General features: G+C 41.5%; 1 protein-coding gene across 2 annotated transcripts in view; it reads right to left on the bottom strand.

Annotated features, from left to right (window-relative positions):
• Nucleotides 1-153: 153 nt before the first annotated feature.
• Nucleotides 154-25,536, bottom strand: part of LOC110986688 (uncharacterized) — a 32,387-nt gene continuing 7,004 nt past the window's right edge. Inside the window, exons 3-6 of one of the 2 annotated variants that reach the window (XM_022248789.2) lie at nucleotides 12,419-12,595; nucleotides 10,704-10,833; nucleotides 7,554-7,809; nucleotides 154-6,814 (exon numbers count right to left, since the gene is read on the bottom strand). In XM_022248789.2, the coding sequence (XP_022104481.2) occupies nucleotides 5,309-6,814; nucleotides 7,554-7,809; nucleotides 10,704-10,833; nucleotides 12,419-12,595 (2,069 nt within the window). In that variant the 3' untranslated portion in view covers nucleotides 154-5,308. Of the gene's footprint in view, nucleotides 6,839-7,553; nucleotides 7,810-10,703; nucleotides 10,834-12,418; nucleotides 12,596-25,536 lie in introns of both variants that reach the window. The other variant, XM_022248788.2, reaches the window with a different exon arrangement.

Raw genomic sequence — 25,536 nt, forward strand, 5'->3', positions numbered from 1 at the left:
ATTCCTTTGAGAAATCTCTTTTATCACAATAAGGGCAGTATTACACTTTACCTTACAATGGACATGACTGTAACTGGGCCCCAAGTTGCACTGGTGGAGATTGACGTGCAATTCATTCCCAAACTTAAAAAAATGACACAATTCTTGCTCTCATTTCAATTGTGTGACAATAATCTTTATTGTGCTGAACCACCAAGGGCGGTGCCACTGAGTTTAAATGACAATAAACAGTATGTATGATCAAGTGACAGACAAAAATGTGAAAATGTGAAGGGTACATGTATTTGGCAAACTGAACACGTTATGAAAACTACACAATTTGAAGGTGAAAACAAATACAGGAAAACCTCATCCCCTTCCCCTTTACAAAGATCTCTCCACCCTGAAAAAAAAATACTCGACCACAACTGAGATGCATGTTTATCTTTTTTGAAAATATACCCATAACTGAAAACTGTGAATAGGATAGGTGGATTAATACTAGTTGATAATAGTGTATCTTCCATTAAATGTGTATTAATCAGCTTATTAAAATTATCATTACTCGCACCTCAATGTAAGGGAAATGTACATAAAATAGGACTTTCTTCTATAATAATTATTGCACGTTGAAATGGTCTCTAAAACTTGAGGGGGGAATTAATCCAATTTCTTTACTCTTTGTTGAGTGAAGCTGCTTTTTTGGCGAGTTTTAAACCCATTTTGGAGTCTACTGGCATTACAACAGAACCCTGACTCCCTGGGTGCAGAGTTAACACAGAATACTGCATTTGAGAATGGTTTAGGACTTAAGTGGAGGCCCTATATACCCGGTAGATCTGGACTCATGGGCAGACAGCTTTAGGATAATATTCTCAGCATGGGAGGGCAAATCGGAATGCAATCTGAAACGGACAATTTCAGGGTTCCATTACCAATGAGGTTCATTTCTTCGATAATTACTGCACTAGCGTCACACTCGGACACCCATTCTAGAACTTGTGGTGCATGCATTTGCACGGGCATTGCTACACAGTTTTAAATGGGGGGAGGTGTGTAATCATGAAAGTTGCTGATGGACCATAAGCAAATTTCATAAGTTTTGTGGTAGTCTGATTCTCCGACCTGACCGTTAAGCATGTTAAGTGACCACTCTCCTTCATTTCCCCTTCCTTCTCCAATCTTGCTGACAGCACCTGTTGCAACAACCCCCCCCCTGCGACACCTGTTTTCTCTTGGCAAATAAGAGCACGATGATGATCAAAGAGGAAAATTATGCATGACCACCTACCAACAAGCATGGTGCCTGCACGGCAGTAACGGCTTCTTGTTCTGGCCGCTGGATTAGTCTTAAACATGTACTGAACGTCTTGTCTAAAATCTCACATTTGCCAAGTTATAAATGGGCAGTGAGCACAATTGTGTCAGTCAATAGAAATGTCCATCCGGTTCCACCAAATTCTCAACTGCAAACTACATATCACCACAGAATAGATCTGGGAACAAAATATGACACTGAGAACTTTCTGGATGTGTGGTGTATTACCTATACATGTACAGTGTGTTTTTTAAAAAAAACTTGCTTGATATTTTGAAAGTTGGCAACCACCATTTATTAACTAATGATGTCCTCTTTCTTATGAAACCATGAAATCCAATTTACTGTCACAGATGACTGAGCACGAAGCAGTTCAATCAACTATGTCAGAACTGGTCTTGCACCAGATTGATGTTTTGGTAAAGAGCCTTCTCTGCCCATTGCAGGGCTTTTGTTAGGCCTCCAATTTATGCAGTCCTCAGCATGTTATTCATTGCCCACTCCTTGATAGTTGGAAAGGTTGTTCATTTTCTCAGACCAGCAAAATGCACCTTACAACTAGGCAGCGTGTGTTTGTGGTAACAAAGTGGTTGAGGACTGGAAGCCTCCAGCAAGTAGCAGATGCATATGGTCAGTGTTTTCCTGACTGTGCCATTTCCGTCAAGTCGACAATTTGGAAAAACATCCGGAAGTACCAAAGGGAGGGGACAAGCTTGAATCTCAATAAGGGTCGCTCAGGCCGACGACGAACGGCAAGATCAGATGCAAACATCAGGGCTGTCCGTGAGTTGCTACTAAGAGACCCGCAGGTGTCTGCCAGGAGAAATGGGCTAGGAATTTCGCCATCCCCTTTCCACAGGATTGTTCGGTTGGACACCCAATGTACCCTTACAAGATGCACAGGCGACACGAACTCCTTGATGCATCTTTGTCCGGCATCCCAGATTCTTGGAGCACCTTGTGATTGGAGATGAAGCAGTGCTTTTCATGAATGGCCAAGTCAATAGCCAGAATGTCCGCAAACACATTCCGATGCATACCCCACCCAACTTCAGTTTTGATGTGAAAATGGGCTGAGAGAAGATTTCTCTTTGGATAGGTCTGTGCGGAGATGGCACTGTCATTGGACCCTGTTTCTTTGATGGCAATCTCAATGGTGAATGTTACCTAGAGATTATCAACGACGAAATTGTACTGCAGTTACAGCACAATTTTGAACCACGGTGACATCATTAGTTCATAAATGGTGGTTACCGATTTCCGAAATATTTCGCCATGTCCAAGAAATGAAGAAATTAATCTCGGTTTCCTTTCTTTTAAAACACACTGTATACATGTACCAGCAAATGGGCACTGCACGAGTGTTGCAGTACTCACACAAATACTCACACTCACACTCATCAGAAATGAACACAAGACTCACAACACTCGTACTGACATCAATGTATGACATGCCTACAGGCAATTCACGTGTATACAGACCGGTTCATACTTCAGGGGAACGCAAATGCGAAGCGAATTTGAAGTAAAAAAAAAATTACAGCGAAATTATATGTTCTCGAGTTGAAATGTGTTCAATTCTTTCAAACTTGGCAGCACAAATATTTGACCTGCCATCACAAATTCACTCTTTTGTTCATATTTGAATGCATTCACACCAAGTACAAATTGGCCTTGACCATACAATGTCTACCATCTCTTTCAATGATCTATCTATTTCAATACAAAAAGAACCCTGTCAGAGCCCTGCAAGCCAACCTTTCTGGTGTTTTTTTTTTTTTAAACTGTGTGATAAAAAAAAACTTCTCTCAGCAGCTGAGAGTATTAAAGCCCGCGCACACTATTTCAAACTCTGTACCCTTTTGTGAATAACACAGATGTACATGTTGCATATTTCATCAGGTATGCACGAAAATATTCAATACTGCCTGTGTTTTTGCTTTATGAGCTACATGTATTATGAAGTGAACACTAGTCTAATATGAACCTCCTTCTAAAAATAGTTGTATTTATAGAGAGGCGTGCAACAGCACACACACACATTAGAATGTTCTGAGTGCAGTGATGGGTGACTCCAACACATTGAGATCAATTCTAATTCCGTCCAGGAGTCACAATGCAGCTCAGAATCAACTCCAAATTTCACAACCTTAACAAAATGGAAACAAAGATCTGTTGCCAAGTTCACAAACAGTTCAGCTTGTTTCTGTGATATGCCGCGTGCTACTTGAAAGTTGCACCGACACCACTTCTCTCCAGATCTGCTTGACTGTTGAACCTGCGATGCCATCAGCCCTTTTTCAGCTGTGCGTTCTTACGTGACAGAGAGTGGATTCAACAATGCCAATTCAAGGTTCTGAAGCTTACAAGTAGCTTGAAATTGATTCTACACTATGCTGGCTCTTAACAGTCACCCTAGCGCCTAGTCACTAGATACTGGAAAGTCCTTGTCACAGTCTTGGTTGTGTACAAATTTCTTTTATTAGTTACACCCCCTACATTTGCATACTCTACAAAAATCCTCAAAGGGCACAATGCCTGCTATGTCATTTTCATTTCACCTATAGGCTGCGCCGGTTTCAAAGATATTTGGATCAGTACGCGCATGAGTGTAAAACATTTGCACATCGCACGCACATGCATCGGTTGGCGTTGTACACGTGGTTACAATTTTCCTACATAGTTGGCATACAATGAGTGAGATTTTTGTATTTAGACTATGGAGCCTTTTGACTGATAAAACCTTCGGTCTATCAAGCAGACAAAGCTGTGGCAATTTTGCTACAAGACTTTGTCTTCTGCGAAGTGGGACAATGCATTTCTGGTCTGTCAGAGTGACCTCTTTGAAAAGAGCATGTCAAAGGATACATACATGCACATTCCCATCGAGAATAAATTAAAAAATATATTTTGACAGATGTCCTGTCTTTGAACATTAATAAAACATGATGGCATGTATAAGTACATTTTTCAATTTAAATATAAGTTGATCACATGGGTTCAGATTTAAGATAAATAATCAAATACAAATTTGACACAAAGCGATTCCAATTAATAACCTTATCACAGGACATCCAGACATGATTTTCATAATAAAAAAGGCACAGTGATAAATAAATAATGTGAAATTTTGTACAATTCAAAAGTTTTGAAATTAATTTGTACAAGTGTACTATTCTAGTAGTAATCTATAAATTTGCATTTTCATAAATACCATGTATCTTACGTGAGATGTACCAGTAAATTTCATTTAATGAGACATGATTTCTAAGAAGTCTATTAAATACATATTGTACAACTTCCATTAGGTGAAACACATAACTATTGTCATCGAGTAGATGGTGACAAAAAAATTTGGCATACTGTTTACAGGAATTGCTACATAAAACAGAATAACATCAATAACACTAAACTCATGTAAATCAAACTCTGGAATAATTCTACATGATGGAATCATTGATAAATTGTTTAAAGAACACTCTATGAACAAGAAACCAACTTCTTGTCAATGTACATGTATGCCCAAAGTAAAAGTTTCATAATCTCAAAGATCTGCAATAGACCAAATCACTACCTGCACATCAACAGTGGTATCTTAAAAAAAATTAATTAGAATTACTGTGTTCAGCACAGTGTAATGAATGTGTGATTTTTTTCCAAGTTGTTCAAAGAATTGAACTTCCCTACCATTTTAACAACATGGATTCAGATTTAATGAACAATCTTAATGCAGCATTGCCCTTCACAAGGAGCTACATGTCCATGTAAATAATAGGCTGTACCTTTTTGTTTTTGAACTATTATGGTTTTTTTCCAATTAAAACGACAGTTTTTACATGTACATTTAAAATGAGAAATCCCACACAAATCATGTTCTCGGACCCCTCATTAAGGACTTAGTCATTTTTCATGGTGCATCCAAACTAAAATAATAACAAGGTTTAAATGCATCACATTATTAAAGGTAGTACTTTCAGCATTTGCAATGTTGACAATTCTGCAAGTCAGTTACTACAACTGGATGACTTTGGAGTATGTCAGGGTCAAGTTGGAGGTGTCAGCATTGCTCTCTTCCCCTTCTTTAATTTTCTGTCTTGAGTACTTGGCGCGGGCATTCTTAAACCACACGTACACAATCCTGCTGTCATACTTGGGTTGGTTCTTGCGAAACTCCGTTCGGTTCAGCTCGGCCACAAACTGTTCGATGGTGTGGCGGTCCGGTTTGGGGTTGATGCAGAACCAGGCTTGCAGCTTCGGCACCTCAAGGCTTGGGTGGATGTTGAACCGCTTCCGGGTTGGGCGGTTGCCAAGGTTTTTCTGCGTGCTGTTCTGCTGGGGGATGCTCAGCCCCCGCTGAGTGTCCGTGAGGGAAGCGTGCTTGCTTTGTGACGGCGTGGGTCCATTTGACATGCTGTTGTGCACCATGGTGGTTGTCGGCACTCGAATAGAGGTCATGCTGTTCGACGGAGCCATGCTGATTGAAGGGACGACGAGAGTGGTGGCAGAAGTGGGATGGGTGGTGGCAGGGGTGGAATTGCCAGTGGATGCGGCTGCTTTGGAGTTGGACAGATTCAGCACAGTGCTGGGGTCATGTGGGGATGCAGCCATCGTGCTAGTTTGGGCAGGCTCCTCAGTTTTGATGTTCTCCACAGGCTGGAGTTTGCGCTCAGTGGCTACGACGTCTTGCACGGCAGGCGACAGCATGATGCCAAACCCCGATGCGATCTTGCGAATGTCTGTCACTTGAGGCGAAGCAGCGGCACTGCTTGAGGGCGTTGTGATGGCTGCCTGCTCAACACCACTGCTGTTGCTGACTACTTTGGACATGATTCTTAGTGAGGAAACATCAGGAGTTGATAACAAGGTGCCTGCATGGTTGTTTGTGCTAATGTGGCCATTGCTCAGGCTAGTCCTGATACAAGTCATGCCTCTGGAGTCAGCCCTCATGATAGGATCGGCTGACTTCTGAGGTGAACGAATTTGGTTGGCTAATCTTGACCTGCCCTCGGTCTTGACCTTTGAGTGACCCAGCTGGATGTAAGTCTGCCGGGGGCCATTGCCGGCCTCGCGCCTCCGCTCGCCCATCTCAGCAATACGGCCCACTGGCCCCTTGCCAGTGCGAGGGGCTCGCTCTGCCTCAGGTGAGTCCGGGCTCAAGCCACGCGCACCGCGGTACTTGGCCCGGGCGTTCTTAAACCAGATGGCAATGGAGGAGTACTGGAGCGGGTGGGAGTTGCGGCGCCTTTCCGACGAGTTCAGCTCGGCCAAGTAGATCTCCAGCTCAGCTCGGCTGGGTCGGGGGTTCATGCGGTACCAGCTCATCAGCCGGGGCAGCTCATAGCGCTGGTCAAACAGTGTCCGGGGCCGTCGCCAATGGCGAGAGCTGGGCTTGACTGGCAGCACACTGTCCAGCTTCTCGGCAGACACCAACGTGTTGTCCATCAGACCATTGTAGATGTTGTACCACTGGTAAAAGGACTGCAATTTCTCCGGCTGGATAAGTTTGGTGTACTTGCCCTGGAGGATAGCAAGCACAGTGCCCTGAAAAAATGCACAAACATTAAGCCAAGTGGCTCCTTGAAAACATATTTTAACTTCATTCATTTTTCATATGATTATATCAGTAGTCTTTAAAAAAAACTAGTTTTAATCTAAACATGTCTGTGAACTTTCTTCCAAACTTCTTTATGTTGTGTTCTACTCACATATGCAACTGAAGGGCATGTTCCAATATGGGCAGATCAAATTCAACAGAATCTATACAAACCTGTCGTGTTTTGCATGTGAGGAGTGCCCCAGTTCATTCTATGAGCTCAAGGGAGCCACTGAAGGACACAAAAGGGTACTGATTCCAATATGGGTGTGACCAACTTTCTACTGAATATGCATGTGCCTATAATGTCTTTGCAATGAAAGGAGTGCCCTTGTGTGTTCTCTGTGGAGGATGTACATCAGCACTGGTTCCAACATGGGCATGATGAATTTTCAAGGCATAAACCCGTGATGTCTTTGCATGCCATGCTGCGGAGTGAACCTGTGTATCAATGAGCTCACTGAGACCTTGAAGGACACACAATAGGCACATGTATGTCTGTTGCTATGGCTACGGAATTCTGTGTTCTTAGAAAAGAGCGAGTGAGCAAACATTTCAGTATTTCCCCAATAAAGCTTCTCAAGAATGTGAAATCTGACTGTCACACATGCTACCATATAAAAGTAAGATCATGCATTTCCACTCCAGAGAGCTTACATGTACCTGGGAGAAGGGGCAGCCATGACTGACCAGCATCGTCGGGCCACGTTTCTCCAACAGCTGCAGTAGCTTAAGGCGGATCTCCTGGGCGCCCCGGGATCCCAGCGTCTCCTGGCCTGCCACTGCCGACGACTTCTTCAGGGGGAAGCCTAGCAGGGTGGGCTGCAACCCAAGCTGCTGGAGGGGAGATTGGGAAGGGGTAGGATTGGGGGTAGAGGAGGAGGGGGCAGAGGAGGGAGTGCGGAGATGGGCAGTGCGACTGCAAGACCAAAGAGGAAAGGAGGGGATTTGGTGGTTAGAAAGGCTTGAGAACTTGCTTGTGTGAGATAACTTTCTCTTTGCTCATGAATAATCAGGCACGCAACTTGAACTGTGACAAAAAACTAGGATATGCCAACCTTTACAAGACTTTGTACAGTGTTTATCAATTTTCAATGGCATGAGTGTCAAGTGAAAAATGAGGATATCAGCTGATCCAAAGACAGTTGCATGCCTGAATAATGAAAGTTCACACCAAGGTTGTAGTACTCAAACTCCACGAGGGCTTTTAGCAGGGCGGGTCTCACTGCTTTGAAATTTTTCCTATTGGATTGTCCCTATTCTCCACTGTCTTCATAGTTCATCTCAATGCAAAGAAGTTTACTGCACTTTATGGAGCGAACATGATGAGTTTGCCATCATTATAAGGCACTACAGTATAACGCTTTGCAGCATTTGTGATCAAAACCAGACGTAGTATAGTACATAAGCACAAAATTTTGGACTGGTTCCAATCTACCGGTCATAGCATTTTCATTTTGTCGCGTCAAGAACCAATACCTCGAATGCATTTTCCATTTGAAACTTCGACAGTTTTGAACGGTTTGTCAGAAATCATGAGAACCAAAATATCGACCAAAAAATACAGGGTGGTAGGTCATTCTCTACGTGTGATTGCAAATACATGTACTTTTTCCCAATCTCCTCCCGAAGAACACACGAGGGCACTCCAATCTCCCCTCCAGCAGCTGGACAACTAATTTTCTTGAAATCAATTTTAATTAACAGTCCCTATAATCATTTGCATCTAATGTACTTGGTATGTTTAATCAAAATGACTTTTGGAGTTTCCTTCTTTTATAATTTGGGCCAAAAATAAAAGCACGTTTTTTGGTTGTGGTTTACAATGTAAAGTGCACACACGTACCATACGTTGTGAACTCAACTACACAGTTGTAACAGAAATGTACATGTATGTGACGGAATGGGTTCGTCAACTGTGCAGCGCAAGGGATAGTCGCTTACTGCTCACAGTACAGCTAAAAAACTCGAGTCAAAATTTACACAAGTTTCACTATTTAATTCACTAAAATTGTTATTTATGAACTAATTTTCTTGGAACCAAGAAATTCTTAATAAGAAAATCAGCTTGCTACAATGGCGTTGGCTGAAAATGGATACTTTGCATGGTTACTTTTTATATGAGAAAAAATTTGTCACTATTCAGAACTGGTTGAACCAATTCAGAACTAGAAAAATTGTTGTCATTTTTGACAATCCCTTAAGTCCAAATTATAAGCTTGGATTTTGTAAGTAATTTTTTGGTTATTCCAATACACGAGGTCGACTACTGACCATATTTCACCAAATTTATAGGATTTTTTGTTGCTGGAATCTGACCATGGAGATGTTTTTGAGATTCGGAATTAAGGAAAGCCACTATACATTATCCACTCACGCTGTACCCACGTACGTACATGTAACCCCTGAACCATCCGCTCAATGGCGAGTTCCGATCAGTTAAAAAAAAAAAATGCCCCAGAACAAAAATCAACTTCTGATGACCTCCCAATAACAATCTTACTTTCATTTCAAATTGTTACCACAAGCAAATTTGATTCACGGAGTCAGAAGAAAGTGCCCAGGAAATACCTCAGATTGTAGCACAGAGCATCTAGAATCCCAAATTTCCCGGGGCCCTTGCCATAATGGTACTCGCATTGTGTCTGGTCCAAGTCAATTTGGCTCATCAGGCCGGTATTAATCTCTGGTTTCCTTGGCATGAAACGACTGAGAATATTTCTATTCCCCCAGGGTAGGATTGCCAGCCCATCGCAGGTTGCTTTCCCAGCTAATGCTGGTACCCATTTATACTCCCGGTTGGAGAGAGGCAAGCAGAGTTGAAGTGGCTTTCCAAAGGCCACAACATACTGCCAGCAGCTGGATTCGAACCTCCAACCCTATGATTGGAAGCCACAGACCCTTGCCACCTGGCCACATGCCCCCCACTCGCATTGTGTGCCGCCCTGCTATGATTGTAGGCTGTGGAGAACACTGCATACTCAAGTACATTGTTTGGGTACTCGTGCATGTACTCATAGAAATGTACTCGTACTCACAAGAAAAACTGGTAATGTATCTGTACTCATACTCATGGTGGAGTACCTGTGCATGTACTTGTATTTATGAAAATGCACTCCACTACAGTACTAACTCAAACCAGAGCGTACATGTACCTTGGACAGTGGTGAAAAATGTGAGCAGTTTGCCAAGGCAGTGATTCAAAAGTAAAATAATTAAAGACTTGGGGCAACAATTCCATCATGGAACAGAATTTTTCTTAAGTATAATATTTATACCACAAACAGTATTATTCATGTCTATACCATGGTCTACATGTATATTGCTGTTATTCTTCTATTTATACATGTATGTTATCATGTAAATAAAGGCATAAACTCTGATGTTTGTTTGTGTACTACACAAGATATCATGAGGGTTTATGTCCACCTGTTACAGAGTTAACCAAACGTGTTATTTCATTGGAGAAATTTTGCCAAATTCAGTTTCTGAAGCATACCGCACACATAGAAGCAAAACTCAATACCCCATAAGAAAAAAAAGTTGGCATCAAGAAGCTGAAATTACGGGTAAATGTCAGCTGAAAGTAAACTTATGAAGAAATAGTAATACAACTGGGTTTCACTAAGAATAGGGTCGTTCTGTTTTCAGATGACCACATTTTAAAGCTTTCATTTGGCATCAGGCCAGCACTACATGTACTGTACATCAATGAGGCAAAAAAGTGCCCAGTCAATCACAACAGCAATTAAATGGTGATAGTCAAAACTAGTAAACAAAAACACTGTAAAGTATTGGTCACATGCACCTCACCTGCTAGCTATTTTAATCTTGAGTGTGATGTAGGAGAGAAGGTCCCCCAGTATCTGGCCGACAGTAGCCTGGGGGTCATCGGTGATCATGCTGAAAGGAAGGGCCTTCCAATTCTGCACCTGAATGACACCTGCACAGATGACAAAACCAGGTTGCAATATTGATCACTCCACTTGTGGTGCCACAGAGTTAAACTTGGACAGCAACTAACAGCAATTAACAACAGGTACACATAAATTACACAATTCAGGTGAGATTTCTTTTTTGGCTGAAATACTGGCACTGTACAAGTCCAAACAAATTTGACAACACCGGAAAGTTGTGACACAGGTTTGCCAGTTCATGTACATTAGATTTCTTTTTCTTCATGTTAACAGCTTGAATATCTCTTAATGACATCATAAACCCACTCTCTGTCTCTTTTCCCAATCAGCTGAAGCTGCAAGTCCCTCACAAGACATGAAAGTGTGGTTATAGAGCATGATTATGCATGCACGTGCGTGAAAAATAATAATAATAATGAAAATTTATAGAGCGCCGGTACCCGCCGCGAACGGCACTCATGGCACTAATAAGCAAAGACATCCAATAACGATAAGTTGAGGAATATTAACCAAATGCCTGTCTATGCCAATATGATTTTAATCTGTCCTTGAATGTGTCAAATGATCTCGATAGTCTCACAGATGAACCGGTGCTTACTGTAGGTAACTAACTGCACAGTTGAATCAGTGTCAAGAACACGAGTCAACGGCATTTATGTACATGTACTTCATTCTAGGATGAAGATTTTTCCATGAATCCGCAATGCTACATTGTTGAAGAGTCGCACCACCCCAAGCTAAGTTCACAATTTACTCTTGACCGTCAAAACTGTTCTTTTTTAAAGGGAAAGAGATCTCTCATGCCTTTTTCCCCATCCTGACCCAGCTGATGTTGTTCGCTTACTACTGAAAATCCTGTAGATCATGGATTTTACACAAGATAAATTACAAGATCCTCGATTTAACCATTGAAAATGATATTGTTTTTCTCAATTTTTCACAAAGCAGTTGACTCAAACATGAAACACATCAGTGGAATGAAATCTGCAGTAAATCTTATACGCATATATCCCATAATCAGCCAATCTTGTGAAATTACGACAAAAAACAACTCCTTTTAACTACAAATTAATACCTTAAAGGGTCAATGCGATGATTTTTTTTTCTCAAAATGCACTTTTTTAAGGAGTGTGCTAAACACTCCTTAAAACTATCTGACATCCTTTTGGGGCAAGCGTTTTGAAAGTGCACTTTAAGCATGTTAAATTGTGCATGGTTAGAATTATCTTCAGCAAAATGAAAAGGAACACTGAAGGAAATATCAATGAGAATTCAGCTTAAAAGGAGTGTTCATGGTGTGAGCAAAATGAGAACTTGTTTTAGTTTTCTTTACTATAAAAAAAGTGGAATGTCCTCAAAAGGTATGCAATAGAAACATTTGCACATGTATGGACCGGTGCATGTAGTATGCTGATCACACAGTACACTGTGTGTTGCTTGAACATAAGAGACATCATGACCAAAACGCCTCTAATTCATACAAAAGTCCCATAGCCGAGACCTACACAATCCCACCACAGCTTTTGTTCACAAATACATGTACTTAGCACAGTTCCGTGTACATACATGTATATGTACATGTACATACTGGCCGGCACTGGCCATCTTTACCTGTAGCATTTCGGATCTGGTCCTTGGTGTAGTCCAGTTTGATCAAGGCAACTCGTACCAGCTCCTTCAGAAGCAAGGTACTGGGCACAATGGCATAGCCCTCCACCACACTCTCCTTCTCTTTGGTGGAGGGGAGGTCTATCGTCTCGACAGAACAGTGGACTGGCAGCATTTTACCTGAAGCGGACAGGACAAGAAAATGTTGAACAAGTTACAAATCACATTGATTGGTCAAACAAAAAAAGGTGAAGTGCATGCTGTGATGCGCAATTCCTCACTAAATATTGCACTGGAATTTACATGTACATGTACACTTCAAGTACAGTGTACAATGCTGACAGATTCCCATTGTGTGAATGTCTGTCTGGATGGGTTCTGTTAGTGTTAATATGTTCCTTTGGTCTCCCACACTGTATGCACACCTTATCCAATTTACACCTACTTTCCCATGCAAAGCCAATTTTGAGGGGCACAGCTAAGAAAGTACCTCTGCCTGGTTCATCCAAGTACATAAACACCACAAAGTAAGCCTATTCCAAGTGCAAGGTTAAAGTCGCGTGTTAGGAATGCAGCCCAATTTGGGAAGAAAAAGAAAAATGAATTTTGCTCTTGTCTAGATGAAAAATTGCAACCTGGCTAAGGGATGAGGTACATGTAGAGCAGCTTCATCACCAGGGAAACCTAAATCAATGAGGCTGTGGAAGTACTCAAACATGTCAGCCAGTCATCATCATACGTATAACCATTATGTCTTTTCACAAGTTATCATCGACTGGTAAGTCAATCACAATAAATTCCTAGCAGTCAGTCATCGGTCATCCAGTCTGCAGTCTAAATGATAGGCTCTGCAAATGAATCATGAGGGAAAACACGCATCAGTTTTCCTCCACCATTTACAAACACACACATATTATGAACTGACTAGTGATGTGGATTGTGACCAGGAATTGTGACTGACAAAAGTAAGCGTACATGTACATGTGTACATGTAGCTTACTGAACGAAAACATGTACATGTATGTACATGTCTACAGTGTAAGCACACAACAATATATTGCAACGTACACGCACCTGCCAATAAAAACTGCTTGGTGATTCAAAACTTCTGCATGATTTTTCTCAGAAATGTAGTCACACGCTATATGCTAAACTGAAACTTCACGACGTTACATGTACATGTACCTGTTCATGTGTTTTTAATGCTTTCCTATTGCGTAAAATGTGTACATGTATATGTACAGTGTGCATGTACATGTACATTGTGCACTGAAATCACTGTATATTTATGCAAGGAAATCCTGAGCATGCACTGCCTGAAAAATACCTGTCCGTGTAGCTGTACATAACTAAGAACTGGTATCAGTACACTGTACATGTACTACTACGGTGGCTGGGGAGTTTGGTCACAAATCTGCCCAGCACAAATTGGCCACAAGTGGCACATTTCGTGCTGAACAGAAACTCAGCTGAGAACCAGTTGAAAGAAATACTAATATACTGCATGCTTCCTGGCTGGTAGCCTACCGTATTTCTGCCAAGCAGACATTTTCTGCGCTTAACAAATTGCCGTTCTTTACAGCTCCATGAAACTGGGGCTTCTGACAGAGCACTGCAAAACCTCAATGTCTTTTTTCAGGTCTTACACATCCTTACTGCTGTACATCACTGTCCGAGCGAGTCCTTAAAGGTGTACAGAAACATAATACTCTGCCAACTCTACTGAACTCCTACTAATCTGAAATGCACTGAAGTGAACGAGACTAAGACTGTCATACATGTACACGTCATTACACCACTTAAACAACAACTGCAAAATCTGGGAATATATTTTGAAGTCAGAACAGTTCTTCACTGCTGCTGGATTTGGTCAGGTTTTTTTTTAAATGAAATGCGCATACGCATGTACATGTACACGTAGATGTTTGGGTGTCTTTATTCCCACTCACGTACAATGTCCACATCCTGTTTCCCTCTGGATACTTTTACACTCTCACATGAATGCGAATGATGGATAGCGTTATCCTTTCTTTTAGCACTTCCCTCAATATCCTGTTTTTTTTTACAGCCACCGTGTACACCTGAAGTTGCCAATGAGCCTTGATACTGATGACATGGTGTGCTTCAACTTTAAACACTGTCATAAATTAATTCCAGGAAGAAACTTTTGACAGCCGCAAAGCGCCTAACAAGTGGGCATACAAAAAAATGTACGATGGGTTTTCATAGTCAGGCCTGACAGCATTGCATAGCGATTCCTTGGCCCATGAGACTTGTCTAGTCTGCCTCTCCCAATACACCCAAAAGACTTACAATCAGACAATCACAAGATTAGATGGTACAGGGCAGACTCGCTCAATTCAATTCACCACTCGCTCGCTGCACTGAATATATACATGTACATGAATAAGTGGAGCCACTATATTTGATTTTTTTCCCTTCCATTCCTGAGTCACTCTTATCACAATTATGGGCCGGTGATCCCCTTGACAGAGCTTTCAGAATTTGCTGTTCCAGAAACACCAGCTTCTTCCCAGCCTTTTTTTTTTTTTTTTAAAGAATGCCTGGGAGATTTCCCCCGCAATGATACAAGATTACAGTGGAGGACTCACTGGCCCATTAACCTGGATTTCTGCAGCAGCCACCAGTCAAGACCGAGATATGTGATGACGGTAATTTGTATAGGAGCTCCTTTTTATCTCTGGAGAAGCCAGGACGTTAGGATATTAAAAAACTGTGCCCTACTTAAGCGTGTGGATATTGCAAAGCCAACGTTAATGGATGCGGTACACGTACATGTGCCATGTACAACTACCAATAGATTACTGCACTGGCCATGATTTTTGCCATGTACAATAAACGGCCTCCTGAATGATCCCTTCAGTGTAACTTCGGCACAATTTTGCTCCCTACATGAATGAACACAGTGTGTATAGTGTGTATGGTAGCACGAGAGAGTAACATTGTGTATCAAAATACCACATGTCACACACACCTAAAACTTCCCGAGGACAGGTACATGTACAACATGTAAAATGCACATGTAGGTCGAGTGGAAGTGGATGGGATGAATTAAGATTGGGGTAGGCTGTGGGCGGAGCAGGGTGTGGCAGAGGTGTAAAGTGGCATTTCCCATATAACATGTAGTCCATTCTTCAACGCTTTTTTATCTATTCTTTCAGCACAGATCTTATTTATTTATAGTTAGATATCCGGATATTTCACGGGATCTTTTGCAGGGTTGGCATAATTACACGAGTCCAGCCATTGTTTCTTTATTTCGGCTTTAATAATGGGGCTTGAATGAGGACCCTTGAAACTAAAACCACCAAAAAAGTGCCAATCCTTTTTTCCCGGGGGAGAGACTTGAGACGGATTCAAGACTGATCACACATTTAGAACTGGGGGTCCATAATTTGTTATTCAATTCCAAGTTCCTTGTGTATTGCTGAGGGAGGGGATAGACAGGCAGGGGATGGGCTGGGATGGTGTACATGTATGTATATGGGGGGGTATGAAGTACAGATAGAAACAGGTGGATGAGCATGTACATGTATCAAACACATTCATATCCGGTACAATATACCTGTACAATGCGTATGTTTACAGCACTATCTTGCTCCCTTTGACTTTCGCTATCACTGCCATTATCAGAGACTTACATGTATACAGCCATCCTCTCAGTCTCACGGTCCAGCTTTGACAAGATAATCCCTCAATTATATCCCTGTCGCCACGACTCAAGCCCTCTGAGCAACACCTGACTGGCGTTACACATACAAGGAGATGGGGATTGGGAAACTGTCCAAACCTGCGGTACACATCCATACACATACTGGTATGTACATGTACCTGTCTGTTGCCCACTGGCACATTCAGCTTGACATTTGCCAGTTATATATAACTGCCCTAATGACTAGGCCCCTGTTCATGGAAATTCTTTTCCTCTTCTGCATGTTATTTGTACATCTACGTGCAATGCAAAATGTAAGTACTGGTACACATGCGACATTGCACTTAATCCCAACATGATGGATTGAGTTTACGGTCCAAGGAAGAGCAGATTTGAGTAGGCAATAATTTTCTTTTCAAACTGAATTACAGCTCTTGAGGCACTGCCCGTCATTTTTGTGACACCGCAGAAATACAGTTAGAGATCATTTGTAACCGATTACTGCAAGTTTGTTTGATGTACCAGGTATTTCTTCAAGTAATTTCCGATTTCATGGGACCGTGCTCTCAGGGTGACACACACGGTGAAACATAACTTACTACATACATGTACAAGTACTCAGTAATACATGTATGTGCTGGAACATGTACATGTACATGTATGTACATGTACCTACTGTATAAAAACCATACCACAGATATTCGTACAATAGATCGATCCAGTTAGCCCCACCTCCTGCGCACATGGGCAACATACGGTACATGAACCGGTAAATGTGCTTCCCTCCAATGCCACACTGCATGTTGCAGCCAAGCACGTCATTCACACACATGTGGCAACACATGCCGGACTTTAGAGCACTCGCATCTGGCCTGCCTGTAATCACAGCTGTGATTGGACGAAAGGCCATGGGTGGGGCTTAGTGGATTGGTCTCCCGGTATTACCTGTTAATGCCACCAAACTACTGGTTCAATGCACATGCACACGTGCCTGTATCTAGCTCTGGGCTCCTGTCCTGCATATGCAAAAGAGCCCTGTACATGTACTGTACATGTATGTTTACTCCAAGCATATTTGCAAGGAATTTTCCCCAAGATTCTCCAAATTCATCAAATTTAAACAGTTCACAGTAATCTAAAATGGCAACCAAGAAAAAAAAAAGTACAAGTAAATGTACATGTACATGTAGAGAAACAAGAGTTATTTCACGACTGTCCAAATTTCACAAAGTTACTGAAAAAGAAAATAAAAGGGGACTTCAATTGATGCAAGGGCATGAATGAGACATGAGTCTGAACAGGCAGTGACATTTAAGAGAACATCTCGCTGCCGCTATGTTTTCTCACCGACATGGTTCTCTACAGCTCCAATATGTCCGAGGTTTAAAAAACAGAGCACACTGAATCAGGGCCACTGAAAACACACCAACCAATCTCCATGTATTCATAATTGGGGGGAAGCTTTACTATCAACCACTCTATCTATTCAACTTGGCCCAGTCCCGCCAGTTCCCTGACGTATTCCTGTCCCAGATTTTAATCTCTCTGCGGGGACAGGAAAAGCTTGTTTTTGAGCAAGGTGTTTGGGAAATCTAGGTTAAAGCACCGACCCAAAGGTTCAAGAGTGCTGACAAACAAATCAAACATTGACCTTTTCACCCAATAAAAAGCCAAAAACTTTGGTCACTGTGGTACATGTATTTCAAGGCTTTTGGAAACTAATAACAGTAAAAGTGAAAGTCCCCTCCCCCCAAAAAAGAAAAATCATTTAAATATATTACATTTAAGTCACAGTTTACTTTTATTTTGCCTACTTTGAAGACAAAACTGATTAATGTAAACAAAATCTCATTCAGAAACACACATTTTGCACCATAATGATTTTGGGAAACATTCGAAGCACGCTGTAGTTTACCCTGTCTGAATTTATTTTACATGAAGACTACATGTACATGAACAGTACCGTGCATGTACATGAGATTCACTACATGTATGTGTGTACACGTACATGTACTTTGAGTGAAAAAGCATACATGTACTTTTGAATTCACACAACCCTTGCTGCAAGCATTTTCCTTACATGTACGTATCAAAGAGAAACCAACATTACCATACTTGTAACTATTCCACCTCCTAATAATCAAAACGGCTAATACATGAACAAAAGAGTAATTCTGTGGGTAACAGACTCACATTTCAAAAAAATATCCCATACTTTTATATGGCGATAGTATGAGGACCTACACATGTAAGCTGTAGTGTTGTTTCTTTGTCAGAAGTGTCCCTTGGTCATAGAGATTTCTTTTGACATTGGATTTTGCAAGGATGAGGTCAAGCTATCTGTTGCTATGGTAACGGACGGACATCTTTGCACCCTCTGGTTTGGGGGTATAATGTGGAAGAAATACTCACTGAAGTTGGCAAATGAAAAATAGACCCTATATGGAATACATGTATACTGTGAAGGTACCGGTACATGTACACATAGGGCCTCGCTATCTGTTAACCCTAACCCATCTCAATCCTCTAAAATCCTCCAGGTGGTTTTGGAGGATTTTGGAGGATTCAGGATGAATGATGATTTGAACATTGGAGGACTGGGGATGAATGGTGATTGAAGCATAGAGGATTTTGGAGGATTGAGAATAAATACTGTTTTAAAGGCTGGAGGATCTTGGAGGATTGAGGATGAATGCTGATATAAAGCTGAAGGATTTGGGGGGATTGAGGATGAATGGTGAATGAAGCACTAAAAATCAGTCACAGAATGGTATATACAGGCACACTTTACTGTTTACATTATACATGTACATGTACCCAAGGACAGTGTGTTCCATTGTTCAAGGCTGCTGGTCATAAATTACACAATCCTCAACTGCAGCATGTTAAAATAAAGGCACATGTCTGCTTTGTTTGTTAACCGTCAGTCAACTCTGCAAAAACCAGCTTCAGCCCAGCAACTACCCTGATGTACCCAACCCCCCCCAAAAAAAAAACAAAGTAGGGCCATGGAGGATTTGGGAGGATTGAGGATTCAGGTACATGTACCTTTCATTTTGTGCATAAACCAAAAAAATGGAGGATTTTGGAGGATTGACGATATGCCCAAGTAAAAGAGCCACATCTCAACAGTGCCTTCACAAGTTATCACAACAGTGCCCAACATAAGTGATATTTGCAAAAATTTGCCGAAAGGACTTTACTACAGTACATGTAAAGCCCAAGAAATCCGGCAGAGAGTTGCCAACATGGTTGGACTTTTTCCTAGAGAAAATCAGGGCCTCGTCCTGGAATTTCACACAGGACTACTGGACCGTGTCCACCATGTCCACTGGATTTGACATGGGTTTCATGAGGCCCATGGCAATACAAGTCAAGTGGTTTAGCATTTTTGGCGGATGATATTCTGTTGAAAAACACTGGCACCCCCCCACGGTAATACTACAATAGTACAAATAACCTTTTCAGCAACACCCTGCATGTCCGGTGTTGGAATTCTTTACTCATCTTGTTGGGATATCAGACGGTATTCTCAAATTCTTTCGATGCAATAGAAAAGAGACTGGCAAATGCAAAACCAGTGTTTAAGGCAGTCTTGTGAAACTGGTTTCTGTCACGTAAATTTCATGAGCCACAGGAGCGGTAGTCCAATGATTTTTTTAAACAAAATTCAAACCCTGGAAACATACACATAGTGTCTCGACCAAAGACGAACAGGCCAACAGTCGACTGTTAAAATAGCAAGCAGATATACCTAAAATGCAGGCTTTGTCATCTAATGGAGCTGGTAGTGGTATACCGCCTGCATACATGGGGACGGATTACAGCTAATGCCCACCCACGCATGAAGGTCTGTACGCAACACTGGTACCATCATGCTTGCCGTTCACAAACAAGCTCCTGGCCGGCTAAGTGGATTCTTATATCAGCACTGACTTCTAGGCATGTCCATGTACAGCTGCTGGAATGGCTCACTTCCCCTGCAACCTTTTTCAAAGACGCATCTTCCGTCTATTTCTGGCAAGCCATTAAGTTATTTTTTTTTTCTCTTCTTTTTCCTGGTGCCGTCTGTTTTTCAGCTCCTCAGAATCAAATCTGCTTGTATCGCTCCTTCCCATCTTCCTTTCATACTTTAACAAAAAATCTTTGGGGAGAACACACAATCTAAAGCCGCCTCGGCATCGAGCAAGCGTCCTACACAAAACAGCCAATCGGAAACTGGGTCTGCAAATGGAGATGCGATTGGACTGCAGGAAATGGGGGAGAACTTGAAGCGATTATGGTCTGGCGCATGCCCGTCCCCGGCGGATTCCGCTCCGATCGCTTGGCGGATTAGGAACGCTGAGATCAATAACAACCGCTGGCCGCCTCTTCCTCCCCCAACTCTCTGAGCTCCCGGATTTGCATTTTAATCTTCCTAATGGCCTTGCTAATCCCCCTGTGGGTTATGGGTTGATCTGTTAATGGACGGGGAGAGCCCGGCAAGGGGGGAGTGGTGAAGGTCCCCCTTGCAGGATATTACGCACGGCTGGTGGGATTATCTCAACCAGCGGAACCATTTACTGACGCCAGCAGGGCTATAGACTCACTGGAGTCATGATCTTAAGTGGCTAAACCTTGGCAAAATAGCCAGATTACGTACAAGTCGAGAGGGGAGTAACCCTTCTGAATCATAACTTGGTTGCCTTTTGCAAACGTACATTTGTCATGCTCTTCCTGTTTAAGATCAGTGACTTAACTCAACCTCTCCACACCACTCATGTTGTCCTTGTGCATGCGCAGCTTAAACTTCTGCAGTAAGAGCAGTTACAGATGCAGCGTATTTAACACATGATCAATTCATGGCTGACTATTAAACAAACCTGTCTGGTTCAATTTAATATCATGCTATAATACAGGAAAACTTTAGTACATGTATGTCAGAATCCCAGATTGTTACTGTAAACCTCCAAGTACAGTACATGTTGTACACAGGGCGAAAGGTTTTCAGTTGGTGCTTGGATCAACCAACATTCTAGATTTACCGATATAAATGTAAAAAAATATTGGCTCCACTGTCTTACTGATGGCGAAGTCCCCAATTTCAATTTTGTGAGCTCTGCGTTCAGTGCCTCGCACGAGTGGTAAGGGATACATGTACTGTACCTTTTGTTTCTTTTTTTGTTTTAGAAAAACTTTTTTATTCTTCCTCTGACTTGAAGACCCTTATTTGTTTCGTATTTTTGAGACCATAGAACATATTTTTTCCCATCCTCTTAAAGGTTTCTTTAAAAAAATCCCAACACTAACGTATAGAAAAATACTCATCTAATGAAGATCTGCATCATGTACATCAAACATGTAAGAACAGAACCATACCATGTGTCTACAGTCTGTGCACGGTATATCACAACCCACAAAAAGCACCAGCTTTATAGCTCTGCTCACCAAATTGAGCAAAGAATCTCTATTTACCAAAGCAGAGAATTCTATGCTAGCAGCAATCATACATGTACAGTTAGAGTACACAAATGCATATTTCATACATGTAGGTTAACAAGGAATTGGGGTTTTGCACATGCATAAAACCTTACCCTATGGTTTACAGGGTTCGCAAACAATTCCTGTGCTAGTGGCTGCAAGCACAGATTGACGGTCAGATGCATAGAATTTTGAGGTTAATAGGGCTAAATACAAAAAAATACAAAATTGGTAAACATGGAAAAAGTTAAGCAAAAAAGTAGGACCACTGCTCGAAATCCAACTTGGGCAAGCATTGTACTGGTGCACTGTACATGTACATGTACATTGTACTTACAGTTTACACATTTTTGTGTAGGAAGATGAAAATCCTCCAAAAGAATTTCAACATGAATCTATTAGCCAATGAGAGTGTCAGACAGAGAGGGTTAAAGCCTCAGCATTATCTACACAAGAACTTGAAGAAAAATATCAACAGAATGTGACATGTGCTTAAATGGGGGTATTTATACATGTAATGCATGTACATACCACAAAATTCTGTGGGGTGACAAAGCAGAAGGTCAGTGTGATCAAAACGTACTGAGCTAAATGGCCATGCCAAATCCCTGAACACATCCACTTATTTAGTACCTTATATGCATTAATGATAAAAGTTCAACCTTGAGAATACATACTTGTACCGGTATGTATTCTGGTGATGCACGTACATGTATGTATGCATGTACATGTACACGTACACTTGCATGCGATGACCAAGTATGACAAAGAGATACCGTATGTACATGTACATGTACTTCATGGAAGAAGGCCCCTCTGGTACACACATGGGAACGTATCCAAATATTGTTTTCAATGGAATCCGTTGTCAAACTCGAGTTTCTAGGAGTGGAACTCCTACCGGTTACATGTAACTGATCACCTCTGTAATGACTTTTGAAATCATTTGGTGTCTTGGAATAAAACCTGCAAACGAGTTGTTACTGGAAGTATCTGTAATGTGTAACATGCACCCTGTAGGCTGTTACAAGTACATGTACGTGTTATCAGTACACCAGAACAGCTTTGAAAAGCTTTTGTTGGTTCTATCTAACTTGATGATTGCTCTCAAACTCACAAACTGACCAAACTCACAAGGGATGTATCCATGCGCACTGTGGCGGAAATCCGCAGCCCCAGTTTCAACTTCAGCTTCGGCACTGCAAACAAATTTTAAAAACCTCCTAGCATTTCACAATCCCCTCCTGGGATGAAACAGCGGTAAAGATTACAGGTTTAATATGCAAGTTTCTTAATCCCTGGATTAAAACAGTTAAGAGGATTAACAGGGCTCTGCCTATTCTCAACTGAAGTCCCCTTGTGCTCCCTCCTTCCTCTGCCCCAGCCCTTTATCTTCTAATCTGGCTACAACCTTGTCCTTGCACTTTTCCTGGGTCCTTTTTTTATGTTATATAAAAAGCGGTTTCTTTTCAGTAACAACTGCTGCTGTTACTCAAGGGGGTTTAAGGCAGAAATTACTGCTGGCGCCACAGTCCTGTACAGAGTGGAACCCAACAAAATATATCACAGTCAGCTCAGTGCAACTCAATAGGGCCATTATCACATACTGCCTCTCTCATCAGCATCAGCTGGTTGTTTCTGGAGGGTGCAATTGTTTTTGTTTCCTTTCTTTTTGCTTCAATTTAGCACACTCAGAAGTGAAAGCTACCAATACCTACATGAATCAAACAACTGCCTGGATGCATTTTTATCCCATTCTCCTTAACCAAACAATTGGCACAAATGAAAAATGAAAAGTGCAGATTGTGGCAGACCACCTTTTATTTCCGATTTTTTTTTTTTTAGCACAACTGCCGAAGCCATAAAACATTTTCCATGATGGAACATTTCCTAACGTACCCGTACTTGTACTGCTGGATTCTGTTGCATTCAGTGGGGAGCCAAAACAGTTTCACTGGGGACAAGGGTTAGCCATTTATTTCCCAAGATCCTTCAAGATCCACCAAGAGGCTTGGGGGGATTTCACAGGATTAAGGAAGACAGATCCAAGCCACAATTTCCTTAATACTTTTCTCCTTTTAGCACTTGAGGCTTAAGTCACTTAAATGCTACTGAACAAACTATGGTGCAAACAGTGAAGGAACCAAGCTGCAAAATGTACAGAGATGGGTTAATGTACTATGATTGATTTCAGAGCACTTAGATTTAGGGACAGAGTCTCATAGTCTATCAACATGCCTCAGGAATCTGAGTCAATGACTTGTCCAACTGCTCACTTTCTACACCGCACAGAATCAACGGTGATTCGTCTCCTTAGACCACCAGAAATGGAGGTTTTTGTGACTCATGATGACTGTCCATGCTGAGCAAGCTTAGGGTGTACAGTCTGGTAATTGGAATGGTATCGTTGCTTTGGCTCAAATAAGCTCAAGGAGTTTTGATCTGGGAAAAATAAAAAGATTGGCAATGGCTGCAAGACGCTAAGGGCTTATAACTATTTCTCTGCGAATAATCTGTCTAACAAGCAACAACAATCAGACCAGATACTGGTACATACATGTACGGTTGAGGTACATGTACTGCACATGTAGGTAGAGTGGGTTTGCACACGTAAATATTTTTGATTTTTTTCCCTTCTAAAGCAAAACTGTCTAAAAACAAAAGTTTTGAAATCCAAAACTCAATCACAAGATGGAGTAGATTCTAAAATGGAATTCACAAGCCCTGCAATTGAAACACCCTACTTTTTTTAAATACTTGTATGTAAATTGAAAGAGAGATCCGATGTGCTCTGTTTGGTAGGCTGAAGCCTGTCTTCCAATCACTGAAACGTGATCCCTTGGTACACATGCATGCCCTGTCTTAAGATGCTAGTACTCAATAACATAATGCACTGTGCACCTTCCAGTGAATGACTCAATAATCAGACCAACGCACTTGATCACACTAACATTACATCGTAGCAGCGGTTTAACTACATGTATTTATTTTCTCACAAGGCTTTCCGAGGAAGTAAATAAGCAATAACGAAATGGTCTACCTGTATTGTCAGTCGCACGACAATTGGAAACATACATGTACATGTATGTGCTACAGTGTATGCAGAATTCAATTGTAAAGTATGGTGATCAAGCAAGCTAATTACACATACATGTAGACGTGCAACAAAGTGATACCCTGCATGCAACCATCAGTTTCAGAAGCCACTGTTTGTTCAGATACTAATTTTCATACAACGGTCAAATTTATATAAAACAGCTAGGCCCTCATTGATGCAAGATTCCTAAGACGTCTCTCTAAAATGGCAGATTCTGAGGAGCAAGTCGGGCCATTCCCCATCTCCTAGTTTTTTTGTGGGGGGGGGGATTTCTTAAACACCAAGGGAAATGGATGACTCTTTGAAAAATGACCATGAAAATTTTGTTTCTTTTCCTCTCCCAAACTACAAAAAATTCCATAAACAATTTTGACAGGCACTTAAAAAACCACAAAAATTAAATCAACTGTAAGTTTTTGGCCCTACTACAAAAAACCCAATTTGGCCACTCACACCAGTCAAAATGCTTGATTCTGGATTCACCCTTGGGCGTACATGTACCTGTATGGAGATGCAGAAAATGTATGTAGGCCTAAAGTTTTTACTGTTAAGGCTGTAAGGATATTATTCAATTAAAGTCAAAGGGTACCTGCCAGGCCTCAACTTTTTTTTTAACTACATGTACTCGTCCATCGGGCAAGTCCGAGTAGCACTGAAAAGTTACTTGCCCAAGGTAAGATTTCACTTGCCCAAACCCTGGTTTAGTTGCTCATTGCTTCCCGGGATAATAAGTTCCTTCTTGACCACAATACAACATGAATATTTTGTACATATACATGTACGTCACCACCAACTACTACGTGTATGCAGAGAGTGCGCAGGACTCTGATGCATCATTCATGCAAGTTTGGGCAATGGCCATTTCTTAACCACTCAACAATTTTGCCTGGT

The sequence above is a fragment of the Acanthaster planci genome, linkage group LG02 (genome assembly GCF_054643075.1).
Source record: "Acanthaster planci isolate LZ-2023a linkage group LG02, COTS_SCS, whole genome shotgun sequence".
Taxonomy (NCBI): Eukaryota; Metazoa; Echinodermata; class Asteroidea; order Valvatida; family Acanthasteridae; genus Acanthaster; species Acanthaster planci.